The 19577-nt window shown below is 43.6% G+C and overlaps 1 protein-coding gene across 19 annotated transcripts in view; it reads right to left on the reverse strand.

Annotated features, from left to right (window-relative positions):
* The window catches only part of FMN1 (formin 1), a 432624-nt gene that overhangs the window by 173330 nt on the left and 239717 nt on the right, over nucleotides 1-19577 (reverse strand). For all 19 annotated transcript variants that reach the window (XR_012073400.1, XR_012073398.1, XR_012073396.1 and 16 more), the window contains 5 exons: nucleotides 13506-13567; nucleotides 11500-11588; nucleotides 3910-4039; nucleotides 2319-2465; nucleotides 1145-1204 (listed from right to left, as the gene is read on the reverse strand). Coding sequence is in view for 12 of the 19 variants with exons in the window: in XM_072962721.1 (XP_072818822.1) it covers nucleotides 1145-1204; nucleotides 2319-2465; nucleotides 3910-4039; nucleotides 11500-11588; nucleotides 13506-13567 (488 nt within the window). In the remaining 7 variants the exon portion in view is untranslated. The remainder of the gene's footprint in view (nucleotides 1-1144; nucleotides 1205-2318; nucleotides 2466-3909; nucleotides 4040-11499; nucleotides 11589-13505; nucleotides 13568-19577) is intronic.

Here is a 19577-nt window from a genome sequence, read left to right on the forward strand (position 1 = left end):
TTCTTCAGAATACTTCTTCTGCCACACTGGTACCTACTGTCAGGATTTGGGGTATGGTACATAATTGCCTGAAACTCAACACACCTGCCCCACTCTACCATGAAATAGCTCTCACCTCTTCATATCTATTTCCTTACAGACGCCACTTATATTTACAATACATTAAACTCAGCAAGTATTTATCCAGCTCCCACATTGCAGACACTAAGAAAAGAGACAAAAGTGAGTCCTGGACCTCAAGGCGCAATGCCAGGATACTAGGTAATTACTCAGTGACTTCTATGCACAAGGGAATGGTATGTCTGGTGGTAGATACACTGACAACAGTTAGACAAGCCCACCGGGAGGGTAAAAGAGATGACTACACACTTCAACAGTGCTTAGCTTGTCTTCTGGAGGAAACCGTAGGCCTCTGGAAAACAAGGCCATGGAATCTTTACTTTTCAGTCCTTGGTACCTAGGGAAAACTCTGCTTATGTGGACAGTTAAGCAGGACTCCTGACAACATTTTCCCGAGACTTTTTCCATTTATTGATTGCTAGGTTTCTCAACAACTCACAACAGTACCTCTTTCTTCTCAAAGCTAGGACTCCTTGTTCTCAACTTAATGAGAAGGACTAAAACACAGAAAATTGCGCTCAGGTAGATTCGCACAGAAATTTTTATTTCTAATTACCGATGTAATCTAAGCAGAGAGGATGGATTTCAAATTCCACATCTTCAACTTGTTCACAGATGAACACTGTTGATAAAGTGGTGGGTATTACTGCATTTTAATTTCCAAAACTTTGGTTTGCATCCCAGCAGCTAGTTTCAAATATAACCTATTACTGGATGGATATAGATTTCATGGAGATCCCCACAATCTGGTCAGAAGACACTGAGATAACTGGGGGTCTCTGAAGCTGTGTGGCTTAGGAGTCAGTAGATTTGTGCCACTGAATAATGCTTCTCTTTACCAGAGTCAGCTAAACTCCCTTGGCTTCAGCGTTCCCATCTGTAAACCAAGGAGGCTGGATAGCTCTCAAATTCTACACTGGACTTGAAACTCATCCACCTATCCATCATCCAATTTCTGAATGCCAACAACATGCAAGAGTTGAAACCCCATTAGTGTAGTTTTCCACATAATGCCACTTCTTACCTGATCATAGTAACGCAGGTAGTACTTCACGACATAGTCCACCAGATTAATCCCATTATCCTAGGTTTAAAAGAGAAGCTTAAATGAAAATCATTCACATGAGACTCGGCCACATTATACCTACCGCCGAAGAGCTGAAATATCACTTTGTAACTCTAATACTTTTAGTTCGTGCTCCCTGGTTCTAATTCTGTTTGAGACTGGCAAGATTTTCCTCCTCCCCTCTTGTCCCATCCATTTTTTATGGCATCTAAATAAAGACATGATTTTACACTATGCCTTGAGAGTGAAAAAAACCAAACAGATAATCCTCCATCTCTGTGAGTCAATGGTTAAGACAAACCACCAACCAACCCAAACACTGTCTCAACATTTTCTGGCATTAACCAAGAAGGGAGGGAGGGGGGAGGGGGCGAAAGGGAACAGAAAACCATCCCTTCCTTCCCACCTTTCAAAAAAAAAAAAAAGTGTGTCCTTAATGGCGTGAAAAACAATCAGGAGGGCTTAAAAGGAACACCCTGCCGCTTTATGGCCCTGGGACCCCAGGGGAGAGCAGGCCCTCCCACAAGGCAGCCTTTGTATCTTGCTCACGTGGGTCTAATTCTAATTTGCCTGTGTGTTTCCCCCTCTCTCCATTGCCCCTGCCCTCCATGGGCTGCCTAGATACGGGCTGGTTGTTTCCAAAGAGGTGACTCTGCAGGGGTGTGGAGCCAAATGATAATCAGGCTCAGAGGGTCTGACAGTAGACCCCCGGCCCAATTGCTGTGGGCCAAAGAGTAATTCAAATGCTCAGGCTCCACTGCTGACTCAACGGTGCTCCCTACTCGGGACTGAGTAAATTACAAGTCGCCAACAGCAGCTCCAGGCAGACGTGAGCCTTGTGCTATGCCTAATACTATAGGCGTCTTGCTTTATTCTCGCACAGCAGTTCAACATCTAATTGTGTGTTTTCGAGCAAACAAATATTGGGGATCATGTCATCAAGAAAAGATCAAACATGAAAAACCTATCCTTAGTCAAAAGTCAAAAGAAAGCCAAGGAAAGAACTGTACTGTTAGGGGGAAGATAGAGATGAATGAAAGAATCAGGAACCCTTTTTTTTTTTTAACATTGAAGGTATAGAAGGAAAATAATGGCAGATCATACGTATTCGTTATGAAAAATAAATAAATACCCGACTTTTGACGTCCTTGAGTTTGGGCAGAATTTCTAAGCTGTATCCATCTGCTTGGCCCCGAGTCCTATTTCCTCCATTCATGTAATTTCCAAAAGCCAGAATGAGAGCTAAAATATCCTTCACACTCTTCATGTGCAGCAAACCCTGGGAAGGCAAACACCGATTATTACCGCGCTGAACTCTGAACGCACAACAACAAATACTCACTGAGCACCTGATAGGCTGTTTGCTGGCCTATCACCAACCGGATTCACAGCGGGTGAAACGGAAGATACACTTCATTGAGCCGTAAGTGTCTTAAAAAAAATTCGTTCATAGCCATCCTTTTCTACCCTTGCAATGACTCACAAACTGTGCGTGTTTTAATAATGAATATTAAATACTGGTGTTTAGATTTCCAGTTGAGCCAGTTTTATTTTTAAAATACTTATCTTCAGGGATTTAGAAACTGAAGAAAGAGTCGTTACACTTGGGCTTTGTATCTGGTGGCTTCTGAGTAGAAAGGGTTTGGGGTCACTTTGGACCATGTATCTGTACAAACAGCACAGTTAAGTGGAGGGTAGATACAACAGCAAGTCTATGCTTCCTTATCTCTGGAAATAATCCTCAGGGGTGAGCTACAATCATGCATTTCAAGGCCATAGGCTCTGTATATTAAGCGTTTGCTGACCTGTCTATTAACTTTTACAATTTCAAGCTGCTTGGCGGTTTCTTCAGCTCTCCGTCTCATTTATTTCTCCCTTTTTTTTTTTTTTTGCTCCAAGTGCAAATTTTCAAGTTGATACCTTTTACCCTTCTCTATAGATTTAGCCAATTTTATTTTCCTTTATTTTAGGGTAAAGAAAGCAAGCTAAGTGAAGCTTTAGGCTGACTTCTGCTCCTGTCTTCTAGGGTGTATATTATATATTTTGGTGATATTTATGCTTTCTTTACTGAAATCTTTTATATTTTAGAAGGGAAAAAACCATGCCTTCAGACCAGCCACTGAACAGTACAGTATTTGTGGAGGACCGTCATGTCCTTAAGAACATGGGTCATGGTGAGGAAAAAGCCAGGTGCTAGAATTTCACTTATTATAATGAACAGCAGTGTGAGAAAGCCAACAAAAATTTATTTACCCATCACTCATTATCATAATCATTTATTTCATTTATCAAGTGTCTAGAGTCATTTTATTTCACTGTGTAGGCACATTTCAGATGATCCAAGGCACCGGTCTAAGACAAATCTCTTCTGCCATCTAGACCAAGTGGAAAACAAATTCTACTCGACTTAGGTTGGTTTTAAGTGGCTGGCACCTACACTGGGAGGCATTTGGCATATTTGAGAAGGAATCTGTAGAAGTGTCATGTTTCCCTCCCTTTCTCCTTCTGTCAGTCTGCACCCCTTCTTTCTTTCTTTCTCACTCACCTGCATGCACATACACGATCATCCTGAGGATAATTATCACAGTCACATTCAGGAAAACATACTATCTTGAGTCCAAAATTTTTCTACAAAGGGACTCTACTTGCTCTTTCCTACTGCCCACTCCCTCCTTTACCCCCAAGAAGGGCCAAGCCATCTTTAAATGAGGCAGCAGACATACCTTAGAAGCCTGGGTGATGATCTCTACCTTCCGGTGCAAGGCAGTGATACCCTCAGAGAAGACAGATCTGAAGATGATGCACTGGGCACGTTCAGCAAAATTAGGGATCTGGGCCAACTCATGCAGAAATCTGTAAAAATTAAGAATGAATCATCAGGCTTCATACACAATCACAAGGAAAATAAAAAGACAGCAGAAAAAGATTCTCCTTGAGAGCATTCCTTATTTGACAAGGTCAACTGAACAATCATAAAGGTACCAACTAGGCAGGCTCAAGGGACTCCACGAGTATGTGTCCTACTGCTGACAACAGAGCCACTTCTAAAAATGGGCTTCTAGACATCATCTCACACCTGTCAGAATGGCTATCATCAAAGGGAACACAAATAACAAATGTTGGTGAGGATGTAGGGAAAAGGTAACCCTCGTACACCATCGGTGGGATTGTAAGTTGGTGTAGCCTCTATGGAAAATAGTATGGAGGTTTCTCAAAAAGCTAAAAATAGTACTATATGACCCAGCAAGTCCACTCCTGGGTACATATCTGCAAAAGTATCAAAACAGTAATTCAAACAGACACATACACCCCAATGTTCAAAGCAGCATTATTTACAACTGTCAAGATATGGAAGCAACCTAAATGTCCATCAACAGGTGACTGGATAAAGAAGATGTGTATACACACACACACACACACACACACACACACACACACACACACACACACAATGGAATACTACTCAGCTATAAAAAAGAATGAAATTTTGCCATTTGTAGCAACATAGATGGACTGGGAGGACATTATGCTAAGTGAAATAAGTAAGACAGAGAAAGACAAATACTGTATGATATCACTTATGTGTGGAATCTAAAAAATACAGCAAAGTAGTGAATATAACAAAAAAGAAGCAGACCCATAGATATAGAGAACAAACTGGTGGTTACCAGTAAGGAGGTAGAGGGGTAACATAGGGGTGGGGGAGTGAAAGGTACAAACTATTGCGTATAAGATAGGTTCAAGGATGTATTGTACAACATGAAGAATATAGCCAATATTCTGTAATAATTGTAAATGTAAAGTAGCCTTTAAAACTGTATAAAGAACAAAACTTTTTAAATAAAGTGGATTTTTATAGTATATGAATTACTTTAAGAACACAAAGTTAATGCAAGTGTACTGAACCACATCAAGTTATTGATTTCTTGCTACCCAAGTAAGACTAAATCCAAATGGAAAGCATTAATCTTTAGTGTCTGAAAAAAAAAACCCACAATAAACTCCTTTTATAATGCAGTATCCTCTAAAGGTATATTCACACAGGCTAAGACTTGAGGTAAATGTCTATAGACAAATGATTTAAAAAAAACTCTGAAGTGAGATTACTACTATTTATTGCTCAATTAGATAACAGTCTGTAATGATTCTATTCTACAGATATTTGTTTACTTCTCCACATAAACTTAGCTATGTAGACAAGAGTTCACAGCTCCATGCTTGGAACAAAGCAGGCACTCATTAAGTGAACACAAGCTAAAGTTTCTTGAAAACTATGGCAAGACAGATCTCAAAGCTCAAGGTGAGTACTGACCCACACACAGAAGCTCACTGTCTGAGCAGCTGGGAACTGGTGCCCTTTGCAAAATTAAGTTGGAAGAACTCCACACTCTCTAGGCCAACCACCAGAGGAAGGGGTATAAACTAAAGTGGATGGAAAGACTTGGACATGAAGTCAGAAAGGGAGGGAATCCACTCACAGCTATTAAATTCATTTTGGGGCTGAAATGATGATTAACTGATATTTCTGAAAGTCGTGGTCAAGCCATAACACCATTACTTTGACATTCTGCACTCTCTTACCAAGAATGCTTTTACATAGGAGCAAAGCTGGAGTCCCTTTCTTTCCCTAACCAAAGAAATCCCCTTCACTAATACTCTGTGCCTCTTTTACTTCACTTTTAGGGAAGTTTGAGTTTTAATAAGATTCTAACAATCAGCTGTTTTTCTTATTTATCCTACAACCAGGTCATAATAATCCTTTTTTTTTTTTAATGACAGATTAAGCAAAGAATGCCTGGAAAAGAAAACACACTTTTGTTTTAAAGTTTTGTAACTCTGATTATTACGAAAACCATTTGATGGGATTTGAGTGTGGAAACCCAAAGAAACTCTGAATTAGGTCAAGATGGAAAAATTAGACTCTATATGCAAAATTGTTTCTTCGTAAAATTAGTATTAAACCACTGATTCATTTACGACTGAGATTAGAGGTGTCACCAGTCTTGACAAACGTAAGCAGTAAAAAGCTTGCGCAACTGGCGGCATAGGGTCCTGCAGTGAATCTTGGGAAATTTTACTTACTCAGATGCTGCTGAGAATTACCTCGAGGGTAGTGCCCTGTGTTTCTCCCCTTTCAAATGTGACCATGAGACGTTATTCCCTAAGTAGGACCCAGATCTCCGGAGGATGTATACTTCCTTGTTTCAATGAACCAGTGAGTGAAGAGTTTATGGAGAGAATATATAGACCAACACCTCAGCACACCAGCAAGCACAACAGGGAAGAACAAATCTGACTCTGTATTGGAGCTGCTCCTTTAGCTCTAATCCTGTGCTCTGTTCCTTGGCTTCGTTCTGCTGCTTCTTCACCTTGTGGAAAAGAATGCTGCCTCCAGCCTGAAATGCACAGGAGAGCCCTCTGACCCAGGGCTCTGACCTCCACGGTACAACACTTTTCCACCAGTATAAAGATAAGAAGTTGCAGAACTGAGAGTAACATTTCTCTTGTTGGAGATTTACAGGAACATCGTGACCTGACCTACATGGACAGTTACAAGCACAAAGGATTCTGACAAGAAGTTTGCAACCACCAACACCCATCCCCTCCCCTTTTTAGTGTAAAAGGAGCCTGAATTCTGACTTGGGTAAGATGGTTCTCCAGGACATTATAGTCTGCCATCTTCTCGGTCTGCAGTGTTTCTGAATAAAGTCATCATTCCTTGCCCCAACACCTCATCTCCTGGTTTTTTGGCCTGTCCTGTGGCGAGCAAAATGAGTTTGGACTTGGCAACACGAGGACTTAGATGAGATAAAGGAAATGCTGGATGAACAATCACTTATAACCAGTCTCCAAAAAGGAGGATTAGGACCAATCTGAGGAGACAAGCCTATAGGCTCAACCAATTTGTGTTGCCCAGAAAAGAGTAAAATAGAACCACAAGGCTCCCTGGGATCAGAGCCTGACTAGAATCAGGGGCCAAGATGCATATCCAGAGTTGGACAGGGGAGGGAAGTCCAGGAATTTCACACTACTTTTGGATAGAGCTGTAGGGAACGTGTCATTGAAAACACCAGCAGGTCAGTCACCAAGAACTTCAGTCAGTCTTCAGACGTGTCTGCAGCATTTACAATGTGTCAGGTACCATGCTAAGACCTGAGAACAGAATCTTACTCATATGTAATTCCTTCTTGATCACCTGAGAAATAAATCCACAATTACTGTGGAGTGTGGTGAGTGCTCTTGGTGATGGGAGAGCTTACAGAATAGGGGCTACGGACACCACACACAGGGCATCGGAGCCCTGGAGGGACCCTGTTAGCCAAGGTCTCCGGGAGCCCTTTGGTACTCGTGCAGGACACATGAGAGAAACTGGCAGCAAGAGCCTGGACAGGCTGAGTGATGCTTGTGGGGAAGGTGAGAAGCAGCTAAAGTGGGGCTTTGTGTTCTAAAATAGAGTGTGTCCTTTGTGAATGACTGAAGGGTTTTAAACAGAGCAGTGGTACTTTCAGCTTTCTGTTTTAGAAAATCACCCTGGCAATCGCTTGGCTGATTGACTGGAGGTGACGGTGGATTTGAGGCTCACAGCAGTGAGAATATTCTAAGGGGGAAGGTGAGAGGGCCTGTCGTGTGGATGCAGAGGGCTGAATGGTGAGAGTGACCACAGCAGTCACTCCCAGAGGCGCTGACCCATCCCAGGGGATGCTGAGAAGAGTCCAGGATGATTCGCGGGTTTGGGGCCTGGGCAACCTGGTCAGAAGGTGAAGATACAAAATTTGCTGGAGAAGAAAATGTGGGGAAAATGATTTTATGTGGTTTTCTGTCCAGAAATAGCCATGCAAAGTCTTGAGGAAGAGCACTATTCCCGTTCATCTGGGAAAATACCAAAAGTACAGGTTACTTCAAAGGCTAAAAAGTGTCTGATAAATATCTTATCCCCCAGAATGAGTTTCACACTCTACCTGTAAGGCAGAGACAGGCACTCTTTTACATTCCCCCCAAGAGAGGGTCTTGGACATTGGGCTGTGGCGCTTACGAATACTTATGAACTGATTTCCTTTTGGACTAGGCTAACTGTATACCCTAGGGCCAGGGATAGAAAAAACTAAATACCCACAAAGAGCCACAAACTAGGGATCTGCCTCTTCCCTCCTTAATGCAGGCTGAGCTTCCTAGGATGGCCTGTAACTTCAGCCTGTATATGGGAGAGACGTTCTGCACCTCACTGGTTGGGTCACCTCCACAGCAGCAACTTAGGGGCTGAATGATGCAAACAGTCCCCTGTTTTCAAGGGACTAACAATTGCTTTGTCATCCCTCAAACCCCCAAATGACATCCTCTTAGGTGTGTGTGGACGCCCTAACCTGTGTTCTTCCACAGAGGAGTACACCAACCGAGCCTTGTTCCAGCAAGTCAATGTGTCCATGTTGGGAGGTGGGGGAGGTTCCCAAGGCAGCTGTGGACCTTAGTGGAGCACCCCAATAGGCAGCAGATGATGTCCTCATGCCACAAAAAGCATGTGTCAAGTCTCATCAAACCCAGTAAAGCCCCCCTCCCTTCACCACCATTCCAAGCAGAATGTGAAGAGAGTTGAGGGCCATCACTGGAGGGAGTGGCTCTCAAGACAGCCTGATTCCAGGCAGATGTCACCTCTGTGGGAAGAGGCTTTCGAAATCTGGCACCGCAGCACAGGAAAGCTGATGAGGTGAGTGTTGAGGCCAGCTTCTCCATGCTCTGATTTATAGGACTGGGCACCACAAGGATCTTAAGAAACTGCAATGCTGAAGCTATAAATGATTCATGTTTTCCAGTATGTAAAACATGTTTGCAGTCAACTTGCAAATCAGATGCCGGAAAATCAGCCTTTGGCATAAATCAAACACAGGCTGCCCTGTGCGAGAGGTCGGAAGCAAAGGTGAAACTCACTGAGGCCTGAAGGCCCTACCTCTCTGGGCTTCACCTTCTAGCCACTGAGCCCAAGCACATCACCAGGTCGACAGGACCATCCTCTTTGCTGTCAGATCTCAGCACATTCAGGAGGCCATTACAACGACCACTTGCAAATGTTAAAAATGCTCTTCTATCCAGATCATCAGAAGAGAAAGCAGTAATAATAAGTCATCTGCTAATTACTTGCTGCCCCTACTCTGTGTGCTAGCAATTGATCCTGAAAAAACAACTAGAAAATAGTGAGGAAGGCATTAACACAAAAGGAAAATGGGAGCACTTCCAGGAGCAGGGACCCACGGTTCATTTCATGGGGTTGGCCATTCGTATAGCTGAGAGCAGATGGCAAATTAGAGTCCACAGGCCAACCTCAGCCCACTACTTACTTGTGTGACCCATCAGCTAAGGATGATTTCTGTATTTTTAAGCGGTTGAAAAAAAATCAACAGAATGATATTTTGTGACTTGTAAAAATGATATGAAATTCAAATTTCAACATCCATAAACAAAATGCTGTTGGCGCACAGCCACGCTACAGTTGCTTTTGCACTACAATGGTTAACCCGAGTCATTCCAACAGACTGCATGTCCACAAGGCCTAAAATACTTGCTATCTGGTCCTTTATAGGAAGTTGGCCAATTCTGGGCTTAGAGGATCATTGCTTAACGAGGCGCAGTCAGCACTACCCAGGCACCTGATATGCCTCATTGTTCCTGATGGGGTCTCCAAGTTTGCATCCCCTGAGATTCATATGTTCAAATTCCTAACCCCTATTGAGATGGTGGTAACAAGTAGGGCCTTCGGGAAGTAATTTGCGGGGTCAGTGCCCTTCGGAGAAGTTAGTGGCCTTCGCAGAAGAGACCCAGGGGCTTGCCTCCTGCCACATGAAGACACAAAGAGAAGTCAGCAGTCTGCAACCTGGAAGAGGGTTCTCGCCAGAACCCAAGCATGCTGCCTCTGGACCTCAGACTTCCAGCCTCAGGACCGGTGAGAAACACATTTCTGTTGTTGATAAGCTGCCCAGTTTAGGGTACACTGTTACAGCAGCCTAAGCTAAGAGACTGTCCTCAGATACTCCCCGTGGCCTCGTTGATGTCTTATCTCATTACCGGTCACTTCATTTTCAGCCATTAGCACATTGGTGGGAATTAATTTACTATATTAGGAAACGTGACTTGGGAGTGGTCCACAGGATCAGTCAGGGGTGAGCGTCAGTAAGGATGGGGGTTCTAGCTGGTGGAACAGAAGGGCTGGGGAGCCCATCTGCAGACTCACAGTATCCCCAGGCTTCATGGGTGTGTGCTGGGGGGCGGCTGCTGCCATATGCTCCACATGAGAGCAAGTCATCCAAGGTTCCCCACGTTATCATAGAGGTTTGTCATGACTGAGGAAACCTAGAAATTCCCCTGCCCAGTCATTGAGATGGTTTTCTGAACCTAAAAGCCTCAGCATCCATGGGGAGTGGGATGTTCTAGAGGAACCAAGGGCGAGGAATAAAGGTTTCAGTCCAAGTGTTAAAACCCTTGGATGACCTGTTACTCTGAACTCCATCACTCCTTTTCCTCTTCGTTTACTATCCTTTGCCTCGTCTCCAGGCTAGCCTGCATCAGGCAGGAAGCACTCAAGGCAGCACCAGGCCAAGGAGCCCTCTGTCCGCTCTGGACCCATCCCATGCTCTCACAGGGTCCTGGGTGGAGCCTCAGGGCTGCAGAGCCCAAGAAGCTTCTCCCTCACAAGCAGACCCCAAGACCCCAGCCAAGGACAAGAGTCACTCAGTTACACCCTAGAGTTCTGGGTTTTCAAAGCATATGGAACAACACCCCAAACTAGAGAGTAAACACCTCCAGAGAGTGAATGGGGAGAAGTGCAAGCACATGCAAAGGGAGGATGAAAAGTCCCATCCAACCTGGGCAGAGCAGGTGGAGAAATCTGGGAGAAAGCTGGCACGTTCAGGCTCCATTTACCGGATACAACATTTAAGAAAATCAGTTTGAATTCTGTGACTCTGACATCATCTTTTTTAACTGCATCAGCAGAACCTTAAACAGAGCAATAACTTCTTCCTTCCTCAGTTACCCTTTTGGCCAGAATGTTTAGTCTAGGAGGAATTAACAAGTTGCTAGAACAAGAAAGGGGAGTCACGAGGGGGTGGGGTGAGGAGTGGCGACGTGATATCCAGCAGCACAAATCTCCCAGCTGCCTTTCCCGGCAGTCAGGTCACTCTGCTGCGTGCAGGAGGTCAGGGGAATGACGCTGCTGTGACTTAGCTCTGCACAGTTTAGATTGGGTTATTCAGAGCCAGGAGGCAGGAAGGAAGGGACGGCCCTTCTGCTTTTAGCCTAACAGAAAAGTGTTCAAGCATCCTTACTGCTCAGGTTTATCCAGCAACTTCAATTCTTCCTCTTTGGATGTCTCGTAATACTTTCTTATTTTAACCAGTTCATCCTCTTGGGCTCTCTGTGTTGAAATAGAAACAACACACACAAAACAATGAGCAATGCGAATCTGTTTAAAGTAGTGTGTCTCAAAGTGTGGTCTCTGGTCAGCAGCATTAGCTTCACCCATCACTAGTTAGAAATGCAGGTTGCTGGCCCTGCCCCAGACATCAGAGACTCCGGGGTGGGGCTCAACAAGTCCTCTGGGAGATTCCGATCCACGCTAACATTTGAGAATCACTGGCTAAACCCCACGGTCAGAGTAAGTGACCTTTGCTGGATATAGAATCCAGGACATTTGTTTAACTACCTTTGAACCCCATGTCTTCCCTGTAAGACGGGATTTGGGTCAAGTTGTTCTCATTTGCTTCCAGACCCTCAGAACAGCCCTAACTTACGCAGGCTTCTGATTTTTAAATTTCTGGTTACTCTGCTCTCTCTTTCTCTGAGCATTCTCATCTAAGCATTCATTGTTTGTACTACTTATTTTGGCATTGAGTCCCATACTTCCTTAATTTATCCAACTATTCAATCGTACGTAGCTCACCTCTACTGCCAGCTAGCAAGTACCGACCACGTGCAGAGTCCTGAGCCTGAGGTAATAACAGAAAGCATCGAGAAGGCACTTTGCCTTTTACAAAGTCCTTCAACGTCAATTACTGTATCCTTGTTTTTATAGATGACTCCACGGAGGGTTATACCTAGAAGCTGGTAAAGAGCCTGACACGGAATACCTTTCTTCCACAACACCAGGCCGCTCTCCGAGCATTTCACAAATGCACCGTGAGCTCCTGATGGCCTTGTATTTGCATACCTTCTTGTCTACTGATGAAAGCTTTACTGATGGAAACATGAGATGTTTCCACCCAGTGGTCCCAAATGGTTGCTTATAGACACAAAGGATGTATAAAATGCACTGGGAACTGGCAATCCCACTAGGCTGTTTTATCACACTATGGAAATTTTCTATGAGAGACTCACGGTCCCAGGGGAGCTAAGTATTAACATGAATCATTTTTCTGAGCTCGGTGACCAGAGTATACTACAGAGCTCCAGGCAGCTTCCTGGGGAATCCCAGTTCCTCAGTAAAGGAAACCTGGTTCAATCTGTTTTCCAGTCCTAACAGAGTCAGTGAACCAGAACAGCCGACAATTACGGGAACTGGGACTCTCCTGTGCCATCTTCTCAAGACAGCCTGCCAATCGTGCTGGTTATCTCCACATACAAGCCACACTGAAAGCCGGTTGCATGTGTACAGTGCCATTTACTTTCAAAACACTGTTTCTGCTGCTTACACTGGATTCGCCTTTAATAGCCACAGAAAATCACGTACAGCCCATTATAGTCCGCAGTGTGCCGATAATCGAATAGGCTTAAGGAGTTTAACTGGCCCAAAGTTACTCAGCAATGAAAGGTAAAGCCGGACCTCAAACCTAAGAGTAAAGACTCTAAATCCAAAACACACCCACCATGCTACACTATTTCCCATCTTCAATGCCATCAGCTCCCTTGGACTCAAGGGAATCATCCAAGGTCACGTGAGCATCCCCATTCCTCACAGGAAGACACCGGCGTACACGAATACTAGGCCTGTAACTTACCTTCACTCTCATTCCGAGCCACAGGGAGGGCTCCCTGGCACAGAAGTGGCCTCAGTGATGAACCACCCTCCCTTGCCAGAGACAGCTACTCACCCAGATACCACAGTGGGGGTCAAGACCCGAGTGCTTTTCTCATGTTTCCTCTCATTTGAGCTTGCGTTTCTGTGCCTTCATCTCTTCCAGGCAATGTCAAAACCCCTACTGCCAACCACCATGAATGGCTCAGTGATGTTTTGGGGGTGGAAGGAGTCACACATAAACATTTTTTAGACAGTAATTTTTTTTGGTTAACATGGAAAAATCTGGAAACTCTGGCCCTGTAGTGGTTTGATACTCACGTTTTCATATAAGGCTGCTAGGGTCTCTAGATCAACCACAGAGTCATCCACGCTGAAAATGGCTGCCAGGCACCCAAAGAGAAAGAGGAAAAAGGATAAGACATTAGATGAGACTCTCTTGCACTAACACGGACTCCATGTCTAACTTCCCAGCAGCAGAACACTGCCTTCTCTCACACAAGTTGTCTTTCAGCTTGTTTCCATCCCCTTTCCCTTTTAAAAAAAGATTTTTAATTTCCATTTTAATGGAGGTACTGGGGATGGAACCCAGGACCTTGTGGATGCTAGGCACGCACTCCACCACTGAGCTACACCCTCCCCCCGTTCCCTTTCCTTTTGCACCAGGAGCCCCCGTGAAAGAAACCCAAATGATTCCGATTGCTGGCCTAAGCCTTGGCCCTGCCTAGTTTAATTCCTCAAGCTCTGCATCCTTTCTGCAGTTTAATTTAGGCTCCACAGGAGAAGTGTTTGTGCTTTAAAACTAAATCGGTTTGTAGGTCTGAAGCACAATTTTAAATCTTTCTTCTCGGCTGGTAATTGAAGAGATTTAGTACCTAATGCACCAGAACTGACTCTTGCCCATTACAGGAAGAGAGAGAGAAAAAAGACAATGCTGGCAAATTAAATGAATTCAGGCATGTGATTTCAGGCACCTTTCCACGGCCGCTGCAAACATCTTGTTTGGATTAAAAAGACAAGAAAAAGCAATAATTGCATCAATGGCAAATTAAGATTATGGAAACCTCCCATGAGCCAGTCTTAAGGCAAGTTCTCATTCCCATGGTTTTATTTGGATTCTACTTCTTGTTCTGTATCTTAAATAAGTCATTTAGCTGTTAACTAATATACCTATGATTTCATCTAGAGAGATTCCTTCCCATATATAATGGCATACAAACATGGAGATTTTAAAGCCTTAATGGATTTGGCAATCAAAGTGTTTAAAATAGGCAGCTCCACATCTTTAAATAATTATTCAAAACTAATAAGGTTTGTTCCTTCAACCCCACCTCCCTTCTCCAACTTTACATTGTGAAATTAACCAGCACGCTAGTAAATTTTCTCCATGGCAGGCTAATTAATTTTATTAAACCAACCAGTGATATTTAGAATGCCTTAAAATTTTGCTCATCAACCATTATTCCATTCCTTGGCATTACACCACGGTTTTCGGAGAAGGTAGGGACCAAGGAAAAGGGCAGGCTGCTTTCGAACTGTTTTGCTTCTTCTGTAGTTTAGAATCATATGAACCCCTTTTTACAATTTTAACAAAGTTAATTAACTGAACTGAGATCATGTAACTTCACAGAACACCGAGAAATGTACTTAAAATTCCTTTACAGGGCCACCTTCTCTAACTTCAGAGTTAATCAGCAAGCTATTCCTAGCTACGTGGGGTAGTGAGAAAAGAAGAGGTTAATATACTAGTGACAAAGTCAATCGTCTCAGCTTCCAAGACAAAGGAAAATTACACTTCTGAAAAGGCCAGACTGAAACCACAAAAGAAAAACGTCATTTGAGGAAAGAAGGAAAGAATTTACCCTCCCTGGACTGTTGTGCTGTACATGGAGATAATATGAATTCATAACTTACTAGATAAACCAGGCATTTTAAATGTCTGATGCTTTAAAAAAAGACAAAGATAGCCAGGAACAATGTCTAGTTTAAGTAAATTCTAAGAGTCTCCTACAAAAATCGGCCAATAGGAACACAATAAAAAATAATTTATCAGAAATGTTCACTTCTACACTAGGTAGTATATATGAACTGCATGCTTAGCTATAATCAGTAATCTTAACTAATGACAAAAGAGCTGTGGGCTTCTCTTCCTAGTGAGTATATATTTCGTTTTCAGAAGTTAATCAGTCAGGATCCCAGATACACAGTTTGATGGGTTATACAGTCAGCCAGTTCCCCTCCAGTGTGCTAGGTGCCAGAGAGACCACCTAGGGGGGACAAGACCAGAGAACAGCCGTTCTCTGGCGACATTTATTCATTCATGCACTCACCCACCGCTTGAATAAGTATTTGTTGAATGTGCACCAAGTTCTAGAAACTATTCTAAAATGCTGTGATTCTATAAATTCAAAGTGTCTAAGACATTCAAAGCACTTGATCTCGTGAAATTTATACACTAGCTTAGGGGATAGAAAACAAACAAGTAAAAATAGTCACAGATAATGATACACTATGAAGAAAGTAAAGTAGGGAAATGAATAACATGGGAGAGGCTGACGGACGAAGGCTTCTTGGAGGAGGTAACATTTAAGCCAAGAACAGCAGGTCAGTTTTGTGAGCGTCTGGGAGAAGAGCATCCAGGGAGAGGGAACTGCAGAGGGAGGTTTTTTAACCCGACGAAGGAGCAAGCTCAAAGTATAGAAAAAGACCAAGACAATGCTCACGGAGAGAGCGCGGTCCTGGCAGGTTCAGCTGTCTGAGCCTCAGCGTATCTGTAAAACGGGTCTAACTCCACTTACTGAAAATACTAAGTGAGGTAAGATGTATGCCTGGCCCAGCCCACAGAGCATGGTATGAACTCAAAGTGGTACCTATGAACCATGACTATTATGATTTTAAACAGATACATTGTGAATGTGTTTCAGGGCTTTATTAATGCCTTATCTCCTTTAACATTTGGAAAGATTAGAGAAAGAAGACTGCAACTCCTGAGTCGTTTGTGCTATGAATGAAACTTCCTAGAATACTTGAGTGTTTCAGGTAGGAGCAATTGCTATTAAACCCTTTCGGTCCTTCAAAACCCTGCTCAAGGCCCACCTTCAGGAAACATCATTAATAGAAAAGGTATATGCACAAGTGATTCTGATTACAAAAAATGACGGAGCAAATGGCTTCAGGGAAATATGATACCTTTGGGGTCATTTAGAAAGCTAACCTAATTTTTATTTCTCATGTCCATCTTTCCCACCCACCCTCCCCCCCTTCACTATACCACCCATTTTTTAAAAACACAACTCTCAAAATTTAATTTTGATGCTTAAAATACCTCAGATGTCTTTCCTTCAAATATCCGGGGAAGCCTGACTTTTCAGCCCATTCCATTCCTAGCCCCAAGCTACATTTCCAATCTTTCCACTTTTCCACCACTTCCACTTTTCCTGTGCACTCTGTGCTCCAGCCAGCTACACCACTCTCCATTCCTGGACATCCCATGGTTACCTCCCTTCCCACACCTCGTATTCCAAGGCCTAGGTGAAAGGTCCCCTTCCTCTGAAAGGACACTCCTTGACCCTTGGATCATGAAGTACCCACTCCTTTCCTCTTCCACAGCACTGCACTGGTATTCCACACAGGGTGAAAAAAGCCTACTTTCAGAACTCGAGTTTGTAAGTCACTTAACAGTTTCCCTCCCTCACTGGACTGTGCAAGTCCTGGAGTCAGGGCTCCCTTCTACACATCATGATAACCCCAGCACCCAGCAGAGGACCTGGGGTATAACAGGGAAAAAACAAATGTTTATGGATGGGGTAGGTGTTTCAGGAATCCCAAAGAGCGAGTCCTTCTGCTGGGTGTTGGGGAAAGTTCCTTGATAAAGAGAGAAGACACTAATGAACTCACCTACACAACAGAAACAGACTCGCAGACATAGCAAATAATTTTATGGTTATTGGGGGAATGGGGTGGGAAGGGATAAATTCGGGAGTTCAAGATCTGCAAATATTAATTACTATATATAAAAATAGATAAAAACAAATTTCTTCTGTATAGCACAGGGAACTATAGTGAATATCTTATAGTAACCTTTAATGAAAAAGAACATGAAAGAAAAAATATATATATATGTATGTGTTGTACACCAGAAATTGACACATTGTAACTGACTATAATTCAATTTAAAAAAAAGGGGGGGTTTTGAGAGAGAAAACACAGAAACTTTTAAAAAGGATAGGGTTTTGACAGATGAAAATATTACATTATGGAGGGGGGTATATGAATTAAGTTTGTTTGCTCATCACCCCTTTTGATCCCTGATAAAAAAAAAATTAAGGTTTAGTCAGCAGAGCTGCATAATCATGCCCCCATCCACACACCCACTACAGATACCCTGCTTGCTTAAATACTCCATACTGAAAAATTACTAAGTTCAACAAGAGAATTTTCTTGTTTTAAAGGAAAGAATAAGGAAAATATCTTTCCCCTCATTCTGAACCTTCAAAAATGATTTAAAGAGCAGTATCACCTTAGGAAAAAAGGTCTGAGTAAAAATTCAACTGCTATATTGCTTTGGTCAGGCACCTGAAGCTCTCGCTTATTAATCACCATTCATTAAGCTAAATCCATTCGAAGCAGTAACAGTCTGTAAACTGACAAGTGCCAGTGAGCATCAATGGGAAAGACCCGAGACATTCCCTGCGGAAGGAGCAGATGCTGACAGGCTCAGGGAGCACACAGGTGACGGCAGGGAGCCCGATTCTGGCTTGAAGAGAGCATTCACTACATCCAGTTTCAAGCAAGGTCTGATGGAATTCGGAACACCTTGGTAGAGGGCCTGTGGTGCACCTGGAACACAGCAGGGAGGCGCTGAGCAGTTCCGAGTAGGGGAGGAAACGAGATGCAGTTCTATTACACAAGATAGATGAAAACTTGGAAAGACTGGTTTAGAACCTAGTCCAGTGGGGAAGAGGCAGCAAAACCCAGAGCACTGTGGATGGAGAGGACAGGACAGGGGAGAAGGGCTGCAGAGTGCTTATCACTGAGGGGTCCCTGGGACTGGGAAAGCTGGGCGCCACCCCCCCCCAAGGCTTTGTGTCTAGGTTTGGGGAAGAGCTTGGCCACCACAGAAATAGGCAGAGGAGCTCATGAGCTGGAGGGGCACGATGACCCCCCCCCAGGACCCGGGGGTGAAAAGGGGGAGAAGAAGTCGATCGAGAGATGAATTCAGGGCCAACACCAAGTAATCCACTGAGGCTTCCCCTCTTCCACGGAAGGATCTTAGAAGTAAAAAGGTAAAATAAAATTCAGAGGTGGAAGCAGCGTGATGAAGAGATCGTCTGTTGAGCCCAGGAGCTTAAGGAAATTAAATTATTCCTATTATTCCTACCCTAGAGGGTGGCCAAGGAAGGTTAGGTTATTGGCCAATAGCCCGAATCATAAAGAACCCACGTCCTATGACTCACAGGAGAACCGTCCTGCACGTACATAGTCCTGCCTCCTGTTCACCACGAGCAGCTTAAGTTCCTATACAACAGGGCCAGAATCAATACCTGATCATTCTGCTTCCCAGACACGGGACAGTGCATTAGAGAAGCGATTCTCAAAGGCACCTACCATCAAACTTAGAAGGATCCCATGGACCCATTTAGTTAACTGAAGATGACAATACACAAGGAAATCAATCACCGATTAAAATATTTTTTGGAGTCACGTAGGGTCAGGTAGCTCCCTCTACTTTGCACTTGAAAAACACACACTCTGTCTCTCACACACAAACACCGTTTTTATTGTGTAAGTGGAAGAAGCAAGCCCCAGCCTACACAATTCTCCATCCCGCCTCAAAGCCCCGATACAGTAATTCCCAGTAATTCTGGCTTTTGCCCCCATCTGAATAGGGCTCATTATACCAACACTCCTGCAGACGGTGTCAGAGAGGTGAAGTGCCAAATCCACAAAGGGGAGACCCCAGCAGCTCACTGCTACTGCAGTATCAATCATCGCTGGTGGCTTTTACTTTTATCTCCCTCTCTCCTTAGTTATCCCCACTCACACTGTCAGTTCAGTTAGGCTATTTCACCTACACCTCACAATATGCCGAAAGGAAGTAGACACACGCTGTGAAAAGCTGGTAATTTTATTGGGTTCCTTTACCTTTAAAAATCTGTTACTTGGTCAAGTCTGGTTTCTGGGCTCCTTTTTTGCAGGGAAATTGAGGCAAACGTTTTTATGTGGTCCTCTGGTGCCTGCTCTGTACTCCAAGAATTATATACACAAGGATCATTAGCGTAGTGTTTCGCCCATTAAGATATAATAACCGTCAGCAGGGACAAAAAGCAGATCAGTATCACAAATTCAAACTAACAGGCGCACATAAAAGCTATGTGCCTGCTTCAGGCCCAG

Source organism: Vicugna pacos, chromosome 6 (assembly GCF_048564905.1).
Source record: "Vicugna pacos chromosome 6, VicPac4, whole genome shotgun sequence".
NCBI classification, from domain to species: domain Eukaryota; kingdom Metazoa; phylum Chordata; class Mammalia; order Artiodactyla; family Camelidae; genus Vicugna; species Vicugna pacos.